At 38.0% G+C, this 20065-nt stretch overlaps 1 protein-coding gene, 1 long non-coding RNA gene and 1 pseudogene across 3 annotated transcripts; 2 read left to right on the top strand and 1 right to left on the bottom strand.

The window, feature by feature from the left end:
- Positions 1-268: 268 nt before the first annotated feature.
- LOC126381532 (protein bric-a-brac 2-like) lies at positions 269-2535 on the bottom strand (annotated as a pseudogene).
- Positions 2536-11282: 8747 nt separating this feature from the next.
- On the top strand, positions 11283-12789 carry LOC126381516 (uncharacterized). Of its 2 annotated transcripts, XR_007568855.1 has the most exons (4): positions 11283-11483; positions 11573-11802; positions 12022-12110; positions 12683-12789. It is a non-coding gene; the product is annotated as an uncharacterized LOC126381516 (long non-coding RNA). The 2 variants fall into 2 exon arrangements; XR_007568854.1 differs by lacking the exon at positions 12683-12789 and having other exon boundaries at positions 11295-11483; positions 12022-12499.
- A 1980-nt stretch (positions 12790-14769) lies between these two features.
- Positions 14770-18882, top strand: LOC126381534 (uncharacterized). The gene is made up of 9 exons (XM_050031015.1): positions 14770-14780; positions 15136-15198; positions 15271-15351; positions 15433-15592; positions 15657-15811; positions 15891-15953; positions 16031-16117; positions 16188-16247; positions 16342-18882. Exons 4-9 carry the CDS (start codon positions 15564-15566, stop codon positions 17697-17699), a joined length of 1752 nt encoding a protein of 583 aa, XP_049886972.1. The 5' UTR covers positions 14770-14780; positions 15136-15198; positions 15271-15351; positions 15433-15563; the 3' UTR covers positions 17700-18882.
- The last annotated feature ends 1183 nt before the right edge of the window (positions 18883-20065 follow it).

The raw sequence follows: 20065 nt of genomic DNA, 5'->3' as shown, positions 1-20065 counted from the left end.
TAAATTTGACAGTTTCGTATTTTTTTATTGATCATATCATTTTTCTGATATATAATGTGATGTTACTTGGTAAATCGGGTTATTTTGCCTAAAGATTTAGCAGAAGCACAAACTTATTTTCATAATGGAAGCTTGTTTAAAACGCCAAATAGTCAATGCAGCAGAAGCTGTTAAAAAAAAGGTTAAGAAATTGCGAAACATTAATAATAATATATCGTTTATTTCAGATTTAAAAATCCATACATTAAAAAAAAATATACCACAAACAATTAAAATAGTAAAAGTCAAATTCAAATTACAAAATAAACAATTAAAAATTAAAAATCAATAAATAAAAATCAATAAATAAAAACGAAGTGGTCCTATGCGGTATGGCGGCCTATCCACACCTTAAGAAAAGGCGAGTCCCACCGGTCCACCAACGCCCTCAGGATGCCGTTAGGGCTGTCGCGCGCCCTCGCTAGAAAGGAAGCGCATCGCTTTCTAATAATGGCTGCAAAGCCGTCAATATGCGCTACCGCGAACATTCCCGACGCACTACAACGCCGCGGCAGCCCCATCAGGACCCTGAACGCGTTGTTGTATTGGACGCGCAGGTCGCCGTATGCCCGTCGCGTACAGTCAGCCCACAGGCTGCACGTGTAGAAGCTCTGACAATACGCCTTGAAAAGCGTTACTTTTACTTGAGAACTACATCGTGCGAACCTGCGAGCCAACATATTACAACGTATAACACCATATTACAACATTGAAACCGAAAATGAAAAAGCTTTGAAATCTGTATTCAGACCTATAATAAATAATTTAGAAAAAATAGAAAATTAATTATTCAAATGTTCGGGCCCATCGATAACCCTGCAGCGCCATCTGTGATGTCATAAAATTACGTTGTAAACGTCAAAAATCACTAGATGTCGCTACAAGGCTCGTCTGGTCCGAAATGCTTCGTAACAGTGCTTGAAAATAAGTGCTGCATGCAGACAATACTACTTTGTGGGCCTGGAGATGTTTCCCCTCGTCCGCGAGGGTGACATCAACTAATGTTTGCGTGTTCAGCAGCGTTGTCCACATCGAGATGAAGTTCGGCTGGTGGTTATTCCACCTCAAACTATATTGCTGAGACATCTTCGACACAGTTTTAATGGTTTTCTTATTATATTTATACCGTGGAATTGCCAACCTGAGGATGTTGAGGGGCGAGTTGTGGGCCATGCCCTGCAGCGGGAAGTCGACGGGCCGGGAGTCAATATAGCTTACGGGCACGGGGTGCGGTGGGCAGATGAGCGCCATCTGCTGCTCCTGTTGCGGTACGTCATCCTTGACGAGGTCCCTCGGCGGCGGCGGCGTCGTGCGCTCTCGTTTGATGCGGCTCTTGATGCTCGGCCGGTTGTTGGGGTAGCCCTTCTTTTTGTATTCGAGCCATAGAGTGTGGTTGTTGACGCCGAAAAGGCGCGCGGCCTTGCAAAAGCCTATGCCGCCGAAGCGCACGGCCTCGAGAGAGCGCTAGAAGTTTTCCTCGGACCGTGGGTTGGTGGCGCGGCGGCGCTTCTGCTGCTGCGGCGGCTGCTCGGGTGCGGCGGCAGCGTCCGCCACGCAGCTGGGTCCTGGCGAGGGGCCTGCCACGCCGCCCACTCCGCCCACGCCACCAACGCCGAGCGCCTGCCCGTACTCGCTCAGCCCCGCGTTCATGTACTGGCTCATGTTGTTCATATAAAAAAACGAATAAACTGTAAAAAATAAATAAATAAATGTACATCGCCTCGCCCTGCAGACCGGTGCTACCCAAGCACGCATTCGAGTACCGCGGGTACGTATGATCCATCATACTCCACTGTCCTCCTTGAGCCATTCCTGTGTTACCCCCCATTCCCAATTGTTCCAAGTATTTTGTGCTTCGGATGTTTGTTGGGAACCGTCGACGGCCCTGTCGTCGTGATACTCCCGGCTGCGCCGCTGCGGCACCGAGCTCCACGTGATCGCGTCGCCGCGCACCACATTCACCGATGGGCCGGACTCCTCGCGGCCCTCTTCCTCCACCATCTGCCCCGAGCCTGCCGAACTCCTCCTTCGCCCCCGTTTCCGCCTCGGCAAAATGCTTGGCGAGGCAGCGTGTCGCTGCGAGATAACGGAGTCGGTAGGGAAGTCAGCGGACGTGCCCTGTGACCGCGTTAGCAGTGTCGAGTCCGGCATCTCCGTCAGACCCTTTATCTTTAGAGTTTTCGCTGTATCCAGCACCTGTGGGAGCTGTTCCTTTGTGACATTAACTTCGCCGTAATACATAAAATCGGCCATTGTTCGCAGATCTGCGAAAGTGACATCTTTCAGGATCACGATCGGATGCCGAGACGGGTTGTACATAAACAGTGCCTGAAAATAAGTGCTGCATGCAGACAATACTACTTTGTGGGCCTGTAGATGTTTCCCCTCGTCCGCGAGGGTGACATCAACTAATGTTTGCGTGTTCAGCAGCGTTGTGAACATCGAGATGAAGTTCGGCTGGTGGTTGTTCCACCTCAAAGTATATTGCCGAGACATCTTCGACGCAGTTTTAATGGTTTTCTTATTATTTTTATACCGTGGAATTGCCAACCTTATTTGTCTGGATACTTTTTCTAATTGTACACGAACTTTGTCTTTATGTCGCGGGAGTGACGGACGTCCGACGTAAGCCGAAGTCGGTAAGGATATTGTGCGATCTGCGCAATTTACAGGTGTCGCTGATAGAATATATACATGGTGTAACGGAACGGGGGTATCAACCCGAAGTGTGCCTTCTCTGTCACTATCTACAAATCACATGCGAGAGTATTGGCTGCCTAAGTTCATATTTGCATTAGTTATGAGCAATTGAATTCCAGGTCTTCATGTAATAAATTCAAATTTGCACAACACTACGTAGCAATCAGCTGTTCAAGGTATTTAACTTTTGAGTGAACAGCTACCACCTCTTTTATTTCTGCCTGCCCTAGTAAAGGGTAAACGTGCCAGTGATGGCCATACTAATAAATATTTTTTAAACTGTTTTGTTTCTTCCTTGTAAGACCGAGGTTTCCAGACACAATAGTTAAACAAACAATGGGCTTTGATCCCGGTTACTGCTTACTGATGTAAGTAAGTAGTCGTTACATGAGCCATGTCAGGGGCCTTTGGCGGCTCAATAATAACCCTCGCACCGGGATTGACGAGGTTGGTTATCCACCTTACAACCCACACGATAGAAGAAGAAGATGTGAACATACATAAAACACGCCTTTATCCCTAATGGGCCAGACAGAGCCATAAGTAATCACACATATCTAATATCACACTTATTGCGCTACTGAGTTGGGCAGAGTCACTTTGCTGTACGAGTTTTGGCCAAAAATGTAGTCGATTACCTACAATAATAGTTTATAAAGAAATGTACTTTACAATGCATCTCGTCTCCTTGTGTATCATGCTTTATTTTATGATTAAGTACGTAATATCAGGCTCCCATAACACCGTCATCCAGGTCAAATGTATGGGCATCACGCTAGCGGCGAATGCGTTCATGGCTAGTTACGTACGGGACAGTTTCATTAGAATACTTTCAGAGTTTTGCAGGCCCTAAACATGCAGGCCCTACTTTGGTGCCATTTACTAAGCCATCCGCGAAACTAAGATTACGCGTGATTACACAAACACAGTCTAATTTTAATTGCAAATCGAAATCTGGAACACCTTGTCAATTAAATCTTCTAATCTGTTGAACTGCCTTGCGATTAACAGCGGGGTTTTTCGTTGTGTATTTCCTGACAGCTTCGCGATGCGCGTTTTCTTTACTTGGTTTCGGTCCGCGTTTCTGTTTTTTGGGTCGGCCACCTTTATTTTTAACGCATTGGCTTTCGTCTTGATTACTGATTCTTTCTAATAGGACAACTGGTTTTAAAATTGTCAGTTTTATATCACTTGTAGTGTCATATACATCTACCGGATTTGAATCAACTTCCAATTTACTAATATCAAAATTTTGCACAGAGGTTTTAAGCGGGGCCAGGGTTGATTGATAGTTCATCAAAATCGAATCTAAAGTTTGATTCTCATTCAGTAATGGTGATGATATTAAATCTACTAAAATGGATTGTGACGTTTCGGAACTAACCTGCGTTTCGTTTTTCCATATAAGGTCGTCATTTAATACTCTTAATCAGGTCAATGAGTATTCGGATCCGTCGTAAACTTCATTCGCGAGCAAAAGTTTGGCTAGCGCTTCGGTTGAATTACATTTAAATAAACGTGCTACGTAAGGACCATCCTCTGGCTTACCCGTTCCTATATTAATGTTGTTGCTGTTAACTGCATGGCTGTTAAAGAAATAATATTCACCATTAAACCGCCAAAAACTAAAAGTATAACCCTGACCCGTAAACAATATGCTATCAGTACTGTCGTTGTGATTTGAATTGTTCACATTATAAGCGAATTGCGAATCTACAGTATAGTCATTAGTATTAAAAAACACTCTATTGTCCAGTATATTCATTAACGTTAATAAACCTATGTCTTTATTCGCGGGAGTTGTAGGATACGTATTAGAAATGATCCAGTTGTCCTCCATACTAACTATATGTGCGACGTTATCCCCGACGCGAAGCTCATTGGGTAATTCATCTGGCATAAAATAACTGACACCCCTCTGAAGTAGATATTTTAACTGCATGTAAAGTGTTTCCCCCATTTTTAAAATTTTATCAATTTCGGCAGTAGTGAAAGATGCGCGATTATGGAACACAGAATAAATTGAAGCGCATGCTGAGATAACCGTACATTGCGAATTATTACCTTCATACATATCGGAGCCTTGGTGTGTTAGACCTAAGGATTCAGTAAATTTTAGATATTAATTTATTTAATAGGTAATACACCCTATTATTGACACCCCTACTGACTATTAAGAAAAAAAAAGAACATTTTGATATATTCCTTGCATTTTGATATATTCGGATTGATTTTGAAAAATGATTAGACCGTACCAATCATTTAAGGTTCTATAATTAGGCAGTTTACCCTACATAAGTACTTAAATTAAAATATCAATTATCAATATTATCATTCTCCAACAATCTATTTTTTAATAAAACAATTATTCACCGATATTATTATAGGGAATGCAATAATTATTATATGAGAACTAAGTTACCTACCTAATATAAAAAAAACTACGCATATATATAAAATTTCAGTCGGATCAATAAACCTAGGTAGGTGATTTTTTTAATAAGTAGTTAAAATGGCATTCGTTTAAGCACTTTCACACAGTGCCGCCAGCTCGTGCCGCACAAAGCCGCCGCCGATAATCATTTCAGTCGCGACGGTCATGTAGAGCACACATTGTGGTTGAACATCAAAGGTCGATGAATCAAGTCGACAACATTGCCATCGTAGCTGTGGCTGAAGTAAAAAAAATACGAGGCGCCGACTTTACAATATAGAAAATGGCTAAGCAACTTTCTCGAAAAAACACATACTTAAGATTACGCCTATTTTCCGTTGGGATCGGCCACGCAATTCCACTTACTACGATCCTGACACGTCACTTTCGCTTCTACCACTGAAACAAAAATCTTTTGCTACCATATGTAAAGTGAGGTGTAATAGGAAATGGGTGTTATGGTAATACCGATATGTTTCAGAAAATTTATAAAGTGGTGTTTACCTGAAGGGCACAGCTAGATGTTATAGACCGGTGAGCATGAGACAAAGAAAACTCCCTTGAATTTGTACAATGTATATTTTACAATTATAGTTATTAAAGTACAACCATGGGCAGGTAAAAACCCTATGGAGGGAGACAGGTCGCGCTTTGGTCCGTCAGGTTAATTGTCACTCCGTAACAACCATGGGATATCACTATGTTTAAAACACTGTCCGTACACCTGTAGGCACCTCACTTACTCGAGGACCTCCGACTATCAGGCCTACCTGAGGCGTTCCGGAATACCATACAGGTGATGCGTTGAGGCCGGCTCAGGCCAGGGCGTGCTGGACGATGGCGGCGCAGCGGGCCAACTGTTACGCAGCTGGCGGGCTGCACGTCCACCGGTCAACCTCGCAGTCCTTCACCGAGCCTTATCCGGAGTGGAGCTCCGCCGAAATGAAGCTTGAAATAACTCTCAAATGCAGAAGAAAACAGTAGGAATCTTCATTCACAAAATTTGTTGAAATAGTCTGATCCAATCATAAACTTCTTCATAGAACTTAAAAACGTCAGAAAATTAAACAAAACTTTAAAGACGTTAAAACAATTAAAACTCAAAAACTTTATAAACGTTAAAAACTTAAAGAAAAAAACCCCATCTGCAACAAGGAATGGCAATGATTAGCATGTGGTTCAGCTGACAGCGTGGCAAGGCAACTCACGAGTGTAAAACAAAGAAAATAACTTACAGGTTCATCCGGGATAGTTGGGCATCGCTCGGATGAAACCTAAACCCACCCACTGGACCTTAGGCGATGGGATTTCAGTGATATTGCTGAAAACAAGGACCTCGAGGTTATCACAAAGTTGGTGCAAAAATATGCACGAAGAATTGCGAGGACTCACCATCTCGGTTAAGCTATTTCTATTAATCAAGACATCGGCTCTTGATGCCGCCGATACATTGGGGCTTTAATTTGCCCACATTCGGGTTTCGGCAATGGAGTCTCCGGCGCTCTCGCGACGACCCCACTTTCCAAAACCTGTCTCAGCTCAGCCAGCTGTCAGTCTGACACAAGAACCACGAACAAAGTTGCCAAACTAGAAAAAATCTACCAAACCATAAATTCGCCGAATCAACGACAACAATCGACCGACTTGTTTGATCCCAAAATTTAAACAATATAATTATAATATATCAAAAATAAATGTTGCAGATAATTTTAATATACCAAATTTTGAAGAAAATAAAATAATTAAAAATATTCGGGCCCATCGATAACCCTGCAGCGCCATCTGTGATTTCCTGCGGGTAAAATATAAAAACAACGTTATATCGTCAGAAACCACAAGATGTCGCTACAAGGCTCGTTGGTCCGAAATGCTTCGTTACACCACTCTTATCAAAGTACACTCATTTATGCATGCTCGCCGGTTCCCAGTACTCTTGACCGTGGCTTTTCTTTAAACATCCTGAAATTAATCGAGGTATGTACCACCTAGGCCATCCACTTCGGATTTTACCACTTACATCCGTATAATAAATCTTGGCCTTGTCCAACCTATCTAAGCGTCCTTTTGTCAATTCTCTTCACTACATTTTCTTTTACAACAATCCCTTAACACACTATTTTATCATTCAAAGTTATTCAAAGTATAATAAATATTCAAAGTAACCTTTTGACAGTTTTAATAAAATATCAAGCAATTAATTAATTACATCATTGTAACATAAATATTTAATTCAGGTACCTACCTAATAAAATGACTTTAAGACCAATGACATCGAGAGGGTGACGTACCGGTATACAAACATTCAACTCAATTGATGTAACGCAACGCAAACCCTCGTTATAAAATATTTAGAAGACATGTCGATTTACTACACTGCACTTTACTTAAATAAAGGATTATACAGTCTGTTCTCTGCCTACCCCAATGGAAAATAGGCGAGATATTATGTATGTACGCAATGCAGCACTCTATTGACGGAATATTTCGAAAATTAAATATAAAATAACAGGAAAACGTAATATCAGTTTTTGTTCTTCTTTTGATCTTGTTGCATCATAGCGTGGGATTATTTCAGACTAATACAGGTGAAGTAGGTATGTATATTTGTCAAAAATTAAAAAAAAAAAAAACTAGGCAAGTGCGATTTGGACTCGCGCACCGAAGGTTCCGTCCACAGAAAAGGTTAGTAAAAGAAAACTCTGATGGCGAAATTCAAGTATCTAGATATTCACTTAAGCTATAGGCATCAAATAAAGAATAATACTACGTTAGAATGGTCTGTCTCGCTCGTACTTATGCGTTAGATGTGTATCTACGTATGATACGTATACATACTTACATACACAGATTTTTCCTTTACTAACATTTTCTGTGGACGGAACCTTAGGTACATATACACATAAAATATAGTATAACATAGTATATATACCTACCTATATTATATTTTTACTGTATCAGGGTTGTGGAGGTATCGTATTTTTTAGACACTCATTGTATTCGGCGTTTTCCATATCTTTAGATAGATGTAAAGTAATAAACAAAATAATTATAAAGTTGTTACTTTATAGCTGTCACAAAAAGTAATAAAAAAAAATAAAACGGACTTCAAAATCTGTCAAATAAAAAGTAAGAAATAATATTTAGTTGAATACATTAGAATCTAAATTTTGAAATTACTTTTTATTTGTATAAACTCGAGTGTCCCTAATAATATTAATAGTGTCCGACACACCCTTAACCGTTTTCCAATTTTCTTTAATTTACTTTCAAACCATTAGTATCCATACTTACTTAAGCTCTAAGCTTCTATTAGTATAGTCGAAACACAAAGTTCCTAATTTTTAACTGTTTTTCAACCATAAGTTGGAAATTTCTAAACCAATTTTGATGAAACTTGCATTCTTTTCTATGTTGGACGATACTTAATAAAAAAGCATTGCAATACGATTTGTAGTTTTTACGAAATGCATGGACAAACATACAGGCATGTATATGGAAAATTTAACACACATTACGATATACATATTATGGATCAAATTAATAACCTTTTTTTTGAAGTCGGTTGAATTAGATTAGTTTCCTTCAGTCCCCACCACATGGTCATCAAGATATATAACCATATCCCTAACCATATTCAAAATATAGACAAACCTACATACACCCTTTAACAGTAATTTAAATAAGTTTATTGTAGACAAATGTTATTATAGCATTCAAACTTTTTTTTTAGATAAACTAAATACTTCAAAGCTTCGATATCTATATACTTACTTAATAACTTGTTTGATATAATTTTGTTATTATAAATAGCTGTATTATATAATTAAGTAGGTAACTTTATAATAATTTTGTTACCTAGTTACTACTTATTTCTATAATTCTTAGTTAGATAGTTAATATCTTATAATATTATTATAAGATTGGTTATAGTTGTATTTAACCATCTGTAGTAACTTGTCATTTTTGATAAAATACGCTACTTCTTCTACACATAAAACAGACATAATTATTTAGTTGGCTTTTTCACGATTTTAGAGAAAGGTTTAACTTTTCACACAGAATATTAAGAGAGTGACTGGTATTAGTATAGCATAGAATAAGTAATAATACTACGGTCATAGGTTAACTTTTGTGTGTATTATAGGTAATTTGTTACAGATCTACTTATTACAGATCATCTCATAATGAGTGATGTTACTGTTGTGCTACAACATGGGTTGCTGTCAAACCAGAATCACACTCGGATTGTTATAATTCAAAAAGGATACAATCTTATTATTATTATCTATAGTGTTATGATCTCATCTAAATTTATCATAGGTTAATTAACTTATTTCATATACCTACCAACATACTTATATAATCTAAAAAAATATTAATAGTAATTAACTATCGCCTATTCTAGTCACACAGCATAAGTAGGGGCAATGCAATTGATTTAAGTAGGTAGGTACCTATTGCCTGTTATTAAGTAAAGTTTTTTCCATGACTGATGTAAAGCAGCTATTTTATCATCATAAAATCAATCGATCGTTTGGTAAACTGGAATTAAGCTCGTTAAAATCTAAATACTTACCGGCACCGATGCAGGTTGCAGCAGGCTCGTCGTCGACGCGACGGCGACGCATTGTAGAGCACGATGGAATTTCGACGCTTGAACGCTTCATCTATAAACAAACCACTTCTGTACTATTTGTGTTTATCTAATAGACAATAAAATAAGAATTATAGCTTTAAGTAGGTAGGTACTTGCCTTTTAATGTTTCACTTTCATTATGTGAAAAAGAGAAAATCAGTACCGATAGTTAAAGATCTTACAATTATAATAATTATGTTTATATGGCTAACTATTTTACGATTTTAAAGATTATATACCTAAAAATATTTATAAATAATTGTTAAATTATCAATAACAAAATCGACTTACCTTTGGAAATCTTGAAATACAAGTGAAAAAACGCTTGTCACTTTTTCGCGCCAACGGTTTGGGTACTGAGTTTACTTTTTTTTTCCATGAGACAAAGAAATTCTGGCAAAGCAGATTCAAACAGCCAATATCGAAAAATATTGAGGTACTTTTTTCTTCATTCGGTCGCATAGATGTCGATGGAATTAATAAATAAGCAATATAAAATCTAATTGCTTTTTGTTACTTCAGTACAATTTAACTTTTTTAAATAAGCAATGAAGATTGAGTAGTTTCATTAATTTTTCCATTGTTTTTTGGCGGGAAAGTTGTTTTCTTCATTGAATAATCTATTTATATTTAATACGAAATGAAGAAGTAATCGAAAAACATTCACTTAAGTGTTATCGTATCGGAAAAATATATAAATATAAAGTATAAATAAACATTCAGTAAACAAAGTGGTACTATCTATTTTCACTTCGTCCCAAAAAGCCGCTTCATAACTCGAAAATTTATGCGGACTTTTGAGTTAATTCATATCACAAACCTAAAGGTCTATGTAACCAGGCCAAAAATTTCCAAAAAGAAAAAAAGATGAGGCTATAATTATGACATAATAATACATTTGCGTAACCTGTGGATTCCATTGCCAACCGATTTGAAAATATGAAAATACGTTTATTGATTTTAACGAATTTAACGTACCTAGTATAGTATTTGGCTGTATGGGTTATGGTTCCTTTGCCTATCCTATGTACAAAATAACCAAAAAAAACTAAACATAATGGTCTTATGGTCTCGTTCTGTGGTCTCGTTGCCGAGAAGTTCTCTTGATAATTTCCTGCTTTTTGGCGGGAAACGGGAACGGGACAGTTGCTTTCTTCATTGAATAATCTAAATAATTAATACGAAGTGGTGTTTTGTGGTTAATGATCGCATTAAGTTAGTCGGAAGACATTCGCGAGTGTTATTATATCGGAGTATTCAATGAACAAAGTGTATCTGCCTATTTTCGCTTCGTGCCAAGAAGCCGCTCCATAACTCGAAAGTTTATGCGGACTTTTGAGTTAATTCGTTTGGGGTTCGGAGTGGGAGTCTACTCCGAGGGTGGGGGCTTAGGTTTCATCATCATCACCTTTTATCATTTCATTAATCATCAAGAAAAAAAATACGTAAGACATGGCTGTATGGGCATAGTTCCCTTTGCCTTACCCTTCGGGGAAAACCAAAACAAAAAAAAAAGATAATTTCCTGTGCTACTTTGTTAGAATTTGTAGCTTACAAGTTCATCGTGCGAGAGCGTCGATATTCTACTGTAAAAACTTCCAGAGCCATTGTGTGTTTTGGATAGAGCCGATATGATAAAAAGTTTGTGGATAATGTTCGTTGATAAATTGCAATGTAAGTAACATACAATCAAATGACATTGTTATTATATATGACACTGTTATTATATATGACACTGTTATTATATAGTTATTTATTTATAGGTGTGAATGCTGATCGACTTTGTCATACTAACTTATACTCATACTAAGAGATGTAAGCAACAATAACAAGTTTCCTGAAGAATGTTCCAATCGGACAGTTACAAACAATTATGTCTGTATAAGTTGTGGAATATCTTTGGGAAAGCAGTCACGAAGATAAAATCACAGGCCATGGGCTTATGGAAAGAAGTGAAGAGTGGTATTATATAGAAAAACAATCTCCGAGATAGGTATTAAAGTATTAAGTATTTTAATTTATGTTGTACATGAAAAAAAATGTGTTTCAATCATAATTGTTATAAGGCAATCCTTAATTATGATTAAAACATTGTTCTAATTTTAATTTATTGTTGCCAATGTTTCAGTTCCATTTCTACACATTAAATAATATTGATACAATCGGGCATATTGTGCAATATACTATTAAAAACATTCGTGTTTGCTTTCAGATGCCTGATGGATGCCCATGTATGCGTTGTTTGCAGGATGAGCTCACCTCAAAAGCATTAATATCTAGTGAACATAAAAGCTGTGTTAGGTGTGTTGTTGCAATGTATATATTTATTAACCCCCAATGCAAAAACAACGGGGTGTTATAAGTTTGAAGTGTGTGTATGTGTCTATCTGTGGCAACGTAGCTCCCAAACGGATGATCCAATTTTAATATGTTTTTTTTTTGTTTGTAAGTTATATTAGTCGAGAGTGTTCTTAGCTATGTTTGGTAGAAATCGGTTCAGGTCTTCGAGGTCATCAGAGATGTTTGTTATGTGATAGGAATGTTACACGTTCAGTTTGCTTGCAAGCATAGGTATGTGGGATAAGTTATTTTTTGCTTTTTATAGGGTTTTTAATTTTTTTCACTTTTTTTCATAATAATTGAGTACTTTTGTTTTGTCGGGGTTTTTTTTTTTGTTCATAGATGTTGGTAAACTATGAGTTTATATCACTTTATAATTATAATTTATATTATTAAATCATTAAATATATAAAAAACCTTTGTATATTTTAATGTTATTGTTAAGTTTATTCTCTACCTACTTACTAATATGTTACCATATTAAGTCTGTTCAAAAATCATAAATAGGTACTTGTTCTTCTTCTATCATGTAGGTTGTGAAGTGGATGACCAACCTCATCAACCAGGGTTATTGCTGAGCCGCCAATGTCGTTGGATCAGCCAGCAATGTCCTAACTGAATCAGGGATCACAAGAAATTTTTTGTGTTTTGTCCCCACCGGGACTTGAACCTGGGACCCTCCGGAATGTTTGCCCAAATTTGGACCACAGAGGCCGAGAGTATATGGGTTAAGTTGCTGTTTTATTTGAACTATTTATTTAAATGTAGGAATATTTTGTATGAGTATGAATAATATAATAAAACAAATTATTTCTAATAATTATATCATTCATTATGTATTTAATGAAAATTGTTTCTTTTTAAAATTATTTTGATAAATAAAATAGTAATCACGTCGTTTAGGCACCACTTCAACTGATTAGGATCTCACAATCAATGTTTTTTGTGGTATCAAAATTGTTAGTTACATTTAATTTTTGACCTCTTGGACCAGATTTTCACATCAAACATCCTTTGGTGGTCTTTATTGGTCTAAATGCAAGAAAATATAATTACAAAATCTATAGGTACCAATGAGGGACTTTCCAGGCTACGTCCCCAAAAAAAATAGATGGCGCTGTACAGATGTGCGATCGTATAAATATGCCTATATACCCTTGCCATTACATTTAAATAATATTTATGTACCCGAGCAATGAGAAAATAGGTATTTATCATGTTAAATCTGGACAGCGCCATCTGTATTTTTTTTTTGAGAACCTAGCCTGGAAAGTCATCTATTAGCTTTTTTATAAAATATTTCTATTACCAACCTAGTTACTAAATATGCAAGAGTAACGTGTGTTATTGGTGCTGATTCCAGTACACACTATCTAAGTTTATATGAAGTTATACCTGTCATTTTATTATCAGGCTGACGGGTACAACGACAGGCTTAAAATTTATGGAATAGGTTCACAAGAATTTAGGCAGAAATTAAAAAACCCCAGCAAAAGTTGACAGCACACATGTCACCGGCGATAGAAATATGTTATGCGAAATAAAAGTTGCTCCAGGTTTTATAGTTTTGCCAGGCCGTAGGGTATCTCCCTGATGCGGAGCATGTCACCGGTGATAGAATTTGACCAAGATTTGAATAGGTATCGTGAAAACCAAAAAAGTTCCACGTGCGATAGTTTCACCAGGTCGTAGGGTGTCTTTAATATACTTATTGCACTTAACAACTAGTTACATCACAAACAAGAAATGGACGTTTACAAGGGTGGACTTATCTCTAAGAGAGATCTCTTCCAGCCAACCCAGAGGTAGTATTAGAGTAACTGCGGAAGAATAAAAAGAGGTGCAATATATTAAATACATTATAATAATTATATCTACATATAAAAACCGTTTAAAAAAATATATATACACCAAACATATGCCTAAGCCTCTATAAATATATACACATATAAAATATACTCTACCTACATACATACCTATATATCCACTCTACAGTCGTTGGTAATTATAGCTACCGATTCCAAATTTCACCTCAGCAGTCGGAGGTAGCTATACTTACCAATTGTCGGGGTTCCGTTAGGTGACCAATTTTACGGATTAACTAGTTTTACAAGCTAGTATAGATTATAAAATTATACTAGTATTGTGTACTATAAAAAACTTACTAGGTGGTATTTGCATCTCTTCCCTATGAGTTGATAACATAAAAAACCAACTTTCAAAGTCCAGACGAGTGTTGGTCGAGTCTACTGTCACTACTGTGTTTGCGAGTGAGTGTTTTAACAAGAAATATGCCGTAAGTATATAAAATATATTATTTTTATTGATTAGCATACACCTTGAATCTATCCTCTACCGTTTTCTACCAAAAACCTGAACATTTAAGCCATGATTTTGTTCCAAAATCATTAAGAGAAAAATATCGTATCAAAAAAACGTCTCCTGAGACAAAAATGGAGGCAAATTACAGAATATTACACGACGCATTATATTTTAAATGTTTTAAATACATCACGGTTACTTATTAGTTACTCGTGGAAACAAATTATTTACCTAAATAAACAATTATTTCAGCAGATGCCCAGGATTTTAGATTACAAGGGTACACCAAATTTGGTCACTTTTATCATGGTAACTAAACCTACCATCGACTTATCTGGGTTTTTAAGGGTTCGTAAATACGGAGCGATTATCTTTCTTTGGCTGCATGAACGCGCTTATTTTTTGTTTGAGCTTACAGTTACTTTGGTTGTTGGTATTTGGAGCACGTTTTGGTGTAATTTTTTTAGTGTGTTTCTGTGTGACAATGATTTTTGTGTGGTTTATTAATTAATTTAATAATTCAAATGCTACAATACTAACTTTCATACTAATCCAAATCCTAGTGGTTAATTTTGTCGGTGTTTTCCTTGTATGACATTTTTGTAATTACTGTGCAAGCATAATGTTTTGATTAAAGGTACTAATTACTAAGTATTTATTTTAGATTACCAAACAAAAAAGGTCGCGACTTGAGTCCGACAAGTCGCGAATCGGCAAGTCGTCAAAGGTAAATATTATTTATCTGTTTTCGTGATTATAAAGTATGTATAACATAATAATATGCTGTTTTACGTTTCAGTGTTCAAAGAGGTAGAGGTCGAGGACGTGGACAGGGAAGAGGTGGGCGTGCACACAGAGGAAGCGAAGTTGACAATGTAGAGTAAGTATTATTGCACACAAATTCAATTTATAACTAGCGTTCTTTTATCTTCAGTTCTAAACAGTGACTGCTTTTTTTCAGAGATGTTATAGCTGAAGTGAGGGCACAGAGACAAATTACGAAAAAACGTATGACTAAACTGCCAGTAGATATCCAACAGGAGTTTATAGACAGAAAGCGGCAGGCGCAATTAGATCGCATATTATTGCCTGATGCGCCTCCCTCGAAAGCGCCGCACGCAGTAAGTAATCTTCGTTATTGTTATTTATGTTATTGTCATGTCTATATGTTTGCTTTTGTTTTAGACGTCCATCGCCAGAACGCGGTGCAATAGAATTTATTTCGAATTCTAATGCACCTTCTGGCCAGGTAGTCTCCGTGCCTGTGGCTTCGACTTCCAATGCACCTGTTGGCCAGGTAGTCTCCGTGCCTGTGGCCACGGACGACTTCATTATTATTGGTAATTTAAAGAGATTAACTTGTATAGTTTAAACACAATAGATTTAAACCCGCACTTAATTGCTTTGTTTGTGATCCAGCCCCCGAAGCCACCGACGTCGCTGGCGGAGAAGTGGTCGGGAACACCGACGAATTTTATATGGGTAAAAAACTCATTAATAATCATATAAAAGTGTAGTTATCGTCTTTAAACCCGCATTTATTAATATTTTGTTTACAGTACCGGCACCCGAACCTGCCGCATCTATTGTCGCTGCGCCTGCTCCCGTCGTAGCACCCGCTGGTGACGACGACTCAGATATCACTGGTAACAGGTTAATACAAAATTGTGGAGTGTAAGCGTACTTGAACTCGCATTAAATTATATTCTTTTGCAGAGGTCCGCCCGTCTATATTTTCGGCGCCAACTGCCAGTACGTCGAAAAGGAGTGTAATAGGTGAAACACTTTTAATTAATTTGACTATATCCTTATACAATTAGTCCCTGAAAATGATAAAAAATCTGTGCTAATATTATAAATACTTTTTCAGCTATGAACGACGATCACTTTGCCGAGACTGTGACTAGCTGGATGACAGACTTTTTTGATAGTGAGGACGAAGACTTACTCGATATCGACAGTAATGACGTTGACTTGGGTATCTCACTCTCGACACAAAGTAATACTCGTACAGCCACTGACTGCGCAGCAGACGATGATGGACTAACTACTGAACAAATTTCTTTACTTCATGCGCAAGAGGAAGCTGATGACATATGTGTGAGAGACTTGGCACCTACTAACGATTTTTTTGAATTTAATTGGACGTGTGACAGACAGACTTTTACTGGTAAGCGAGAAGTCTTTACTGGTTCGCCAGGACCGACATTCACGGTTACTAACGACATGACTCCGACTGATATTTTTTATAAAATGATTGACACTGATTTTGTTGACATGCTGATACGACAAACAAACCTATACGGTGAACAAAAACTGACAAAACTAAAACAAAACCGAGAAACGAAAAAACATACACGGACTTTGCGTTGGACACCGACTGACCGGGACGAAGTGATAGCGTTTTTAGCATTGATTATACTTCAGGGATTATACCCCAAAGTGACGGAGGAGTCCTACTTCTCTTATGACGGGTTTGGGACTACTCCTTTCTTTGGGCGAATAATGTCCTACAACAGATACTTCCTGTTAAAAACGATGTTACACTTTGTAGACAATGACTCGACTGAGGACACGACAAAACTTAATAAGATAAGACCTGTCATCGACTATTTTAATGCCAAATTTTCATCACTGTATTACCCTAAACAGAACGTGGCTATTGACGAGAGCTTGCTAAAATGGCATGGGCGACTTAGTATTTCTAAAAAAATAGCAACCAAGGCCGCTCAAGTAGGTGTAAAAACCTATGAGCTATGCGAGTCGTCATCAGGCTACCTATGGCAGTTCAGGGTATATACTGGAAAAGATGGCCCCAACAGGAAAAGACAAATGCGACAAACTGACGACCACAACACCCAGCAACAGACTGAGGATCAGGACACACAGCAAGAGCGACTTGACAACAGTGACAGCCAGCCACACCGACCTGAAGACCGCGTCATCCAGCAGGACCAAGCTAATGACCCTGACACCCAACAAGACCGACATGACGACCAATCGAGCAGTACGTTTCGTCCGCGAAATGCTACTTCTCAGATTGTTTATGACTTAATGAGACCACTACTTTACCGGGGACACACGCTAATAATGGATAATTTTTATAATGCTCCATTATTAGCGCGTTGCCTTAAACAGGAAAAGACTGACGTATTTGGGACTCTGAGATTATCGCGAGAATTTGTTCCCGAAAGTTTAAAGACTATGAAAAAGACTGACATGCGATAAGGTGAAATAGTGGCATCTTACTGTTCCGATCTGTCGGTGATGTTGTGGCGTGACTCTAACCTCGTTAGTATGATCTCCACTTACCATCCCCTTCTAATCGGATCAGTGACTACGTATAACCGTACGCAAGTACATAAGCCGGCTGTCGTCCTTGACTACAATAAATCAATGGGAGGTGTCGACCGCAAAGATCAGTATCTTGCCAGTCAAGCTCTTGAGAGACAGAAAACTAAAGTGTGGTACAAGAAGCTGTTTAGGCGCCTTTACAATGCAGCAATCTTTAACTGCTTTGTGATTTACGATAGTAATCCCACACACAAACTTGATCACCGTCAGTTTAGGAGGACGCTGGCTGAAGACTTGCTACGGTTGCACAAAAACATTGACTTGACGACAGAACCCAAACTAATTCGACATAGACAGACGACTCAATTGGTGGCACGCCAAACAACGCGACCGTACGTGGCCTCGAACCATTTTCCGATGAAAACGGGATCCACTGCCACACGTTGTTTTCTGTGCACTAAGAACAAACGACCGTCTAGGACTGCATATAAGTGCGAGGAGTGTGACGTAAATCTGTGCATCGTGTATTGCTTTAAAGCCTATCATAAGCCTCCTCGCACTTCCACCACCAACCAGGACAATACTGACGATTGAGATTTTTGGCGACTTTTGATTAATACTGACGGTTAAGACTTTTGACGCTGACTTTTGTTATTACTACTTCTCCGGGCAGTTGGACGACCTGAAGGCTCAAAAATACACTCATCGGTGTATACGTACGCGTCCAACATACTCCGAAGCGATGGACCGGCTTATCTAAATTAGGTCACCGTAAAACTAATGGAGTTATTTTCAACTAACTATAATCTGTATAGATTGGTCTTGGTAATTAGTTCGTTGTTTTATGCCAGGACACTCACAAAATTATGCAAAATAAAGTTTTTATGTATGGGGTACTGGCTGGTTATAACTAAGTTACAAATTACAACTTTTCAAGAGAAACTAAATACAGACTTTCCAAATTAAAATTTTGTATGGAAAACGATGGGCCTTAGTAAAATTACTATGTTTTTGCATTTTATGTATTATGTATCTTATCGACAAGGTGTTCAGCAGGAGCAGGAGCATTCAATTATAAATTAGTTTTAATTAATTTAATAAATCTTAATTTTTCTTCTGGCTTTCTTTAATTCCATGCACAAAATGTGCATGTTAATCTTACCCTTTATTGGTAACTATAGTTACCATAGACTTAAAAAGGTAGGAACGCTCAGTGTAAACAGAAATTTAGCGAGGGCGGCCATCTTGGTAAGAATACGGTGTTACAAATAAGTCGTGACCAGGTGTTATATTTATATGTCTTGTGTTTAAACTAAATAACATTAAAATATAATTTGAATACTAGTAAAAAGTGTAAAAAATATTACAGTTCCTAGAACATGATACTTTACATGCTATTAACAGGCATGGCTGGGATAACTGAAAAAATGAGCGGATTCTGTCAATTCTAATTGGATTTGAGATAGATTTTATAATGTGATCTTTTTTTATTTTTATCTAATTAGAATCATTGCACGTCTCGCTTGCTGTTTCTGAATTTTCTTTATTATAGCCACAGTAGTTTTTGAGTTACACGCCTTTTTATAACACGCCACGATATCGCTCACCGAACGCCGCGCCAGTTCGAAATGCCTGGACTGTTGAGGCTAGATTTGCTAGTGCGCCTGGACTGTCAAGTGGATATATATATAACAATATACTTAGACTACGAATATTCTATGGATAAAAAGTGCTCTTTGACTCTCTTCTTAAAAATTAGGTAAGAGGAACTCTCCTGAACTACCCTCGGCAGCCTATTCCAGAGCATGGCTGCACGGACGGAAAATGAGTGAAAGCCAAAATTGGTATTGGTCCTAGGTATCTCCAGCATCTTAGTAATACATGGACGCCTAGAACGTGAGGGAGGGGGCAGGAGGTGGAAGCGGGACCGTAGATAAGAAGGGGTACCAGGATCATAGAGAATTTTGTAAAGGAAGGAAAGGATGTGCACATCACGGCGAAGTCGGATAGGGAGCCATTTTAACGACGCACGAAACTCGGAAATATGGTCATACTTGCGTAAGCCGAAGATGAAACGTATCGCCAAATTTTGAAGATGCTCGAGTTTGTTAAGCAGCTCCTCGGTTACATCCAAGTAACAGACGTCCGCGTAGTCGAGAATCGGGAGCAGGAGAGATTGCGCCAGCATAATCTTGGTGTGAAAAGGGAGGAAGAATTGGAGACGCTTGAGAGAGTGAAACGTGAAGTGCATACGCTTGCTCAGCTCATTAATATGAGAAACCAAGATATGACAATCCATT

The sequence above is a fragment of the Pectinophora gossypiella genome, unplaced genomic scaffold (assembly GCF_024362695.1).
Source record: "Pectinophora gossypiella unplaced genomic scaffold, ilPecGoss1.1 Pgos_59, whole genome shotgun sequence".
NCBI lineage: Eukaryota > Metazoa > Arthropoda > Insecta > Lepidoptera > Gelechiidae > Pectinophora > Pectinophora gossypiella.
This window is presented reverse-complemented; position numbering and strand designations above follow the sequence as displayed.

Bases quoted from the DNA above. Each gene is read 5' to 3' on its own strand.
- LOC126381534 (XM_050031015.1), top strand. From the start codon at position 15,564: ATGCGCCTCCCTCGAAAGCGCCGCACGCA. The intron at 15,954-16,030 runs GTAAAAAACTCA...TTTTGTTTACAG, and splicing joins CACCGACGAATTTTATATGG to TACCGGCACCCGAACCTGCC. The intron at 16,118-16,187 runs GTAACAGGTTAA...ATTCTTTTGCAG, and splicing joins CGACGACTCAGATATCACTG to AGGTCCGCCCGTCTATATTT.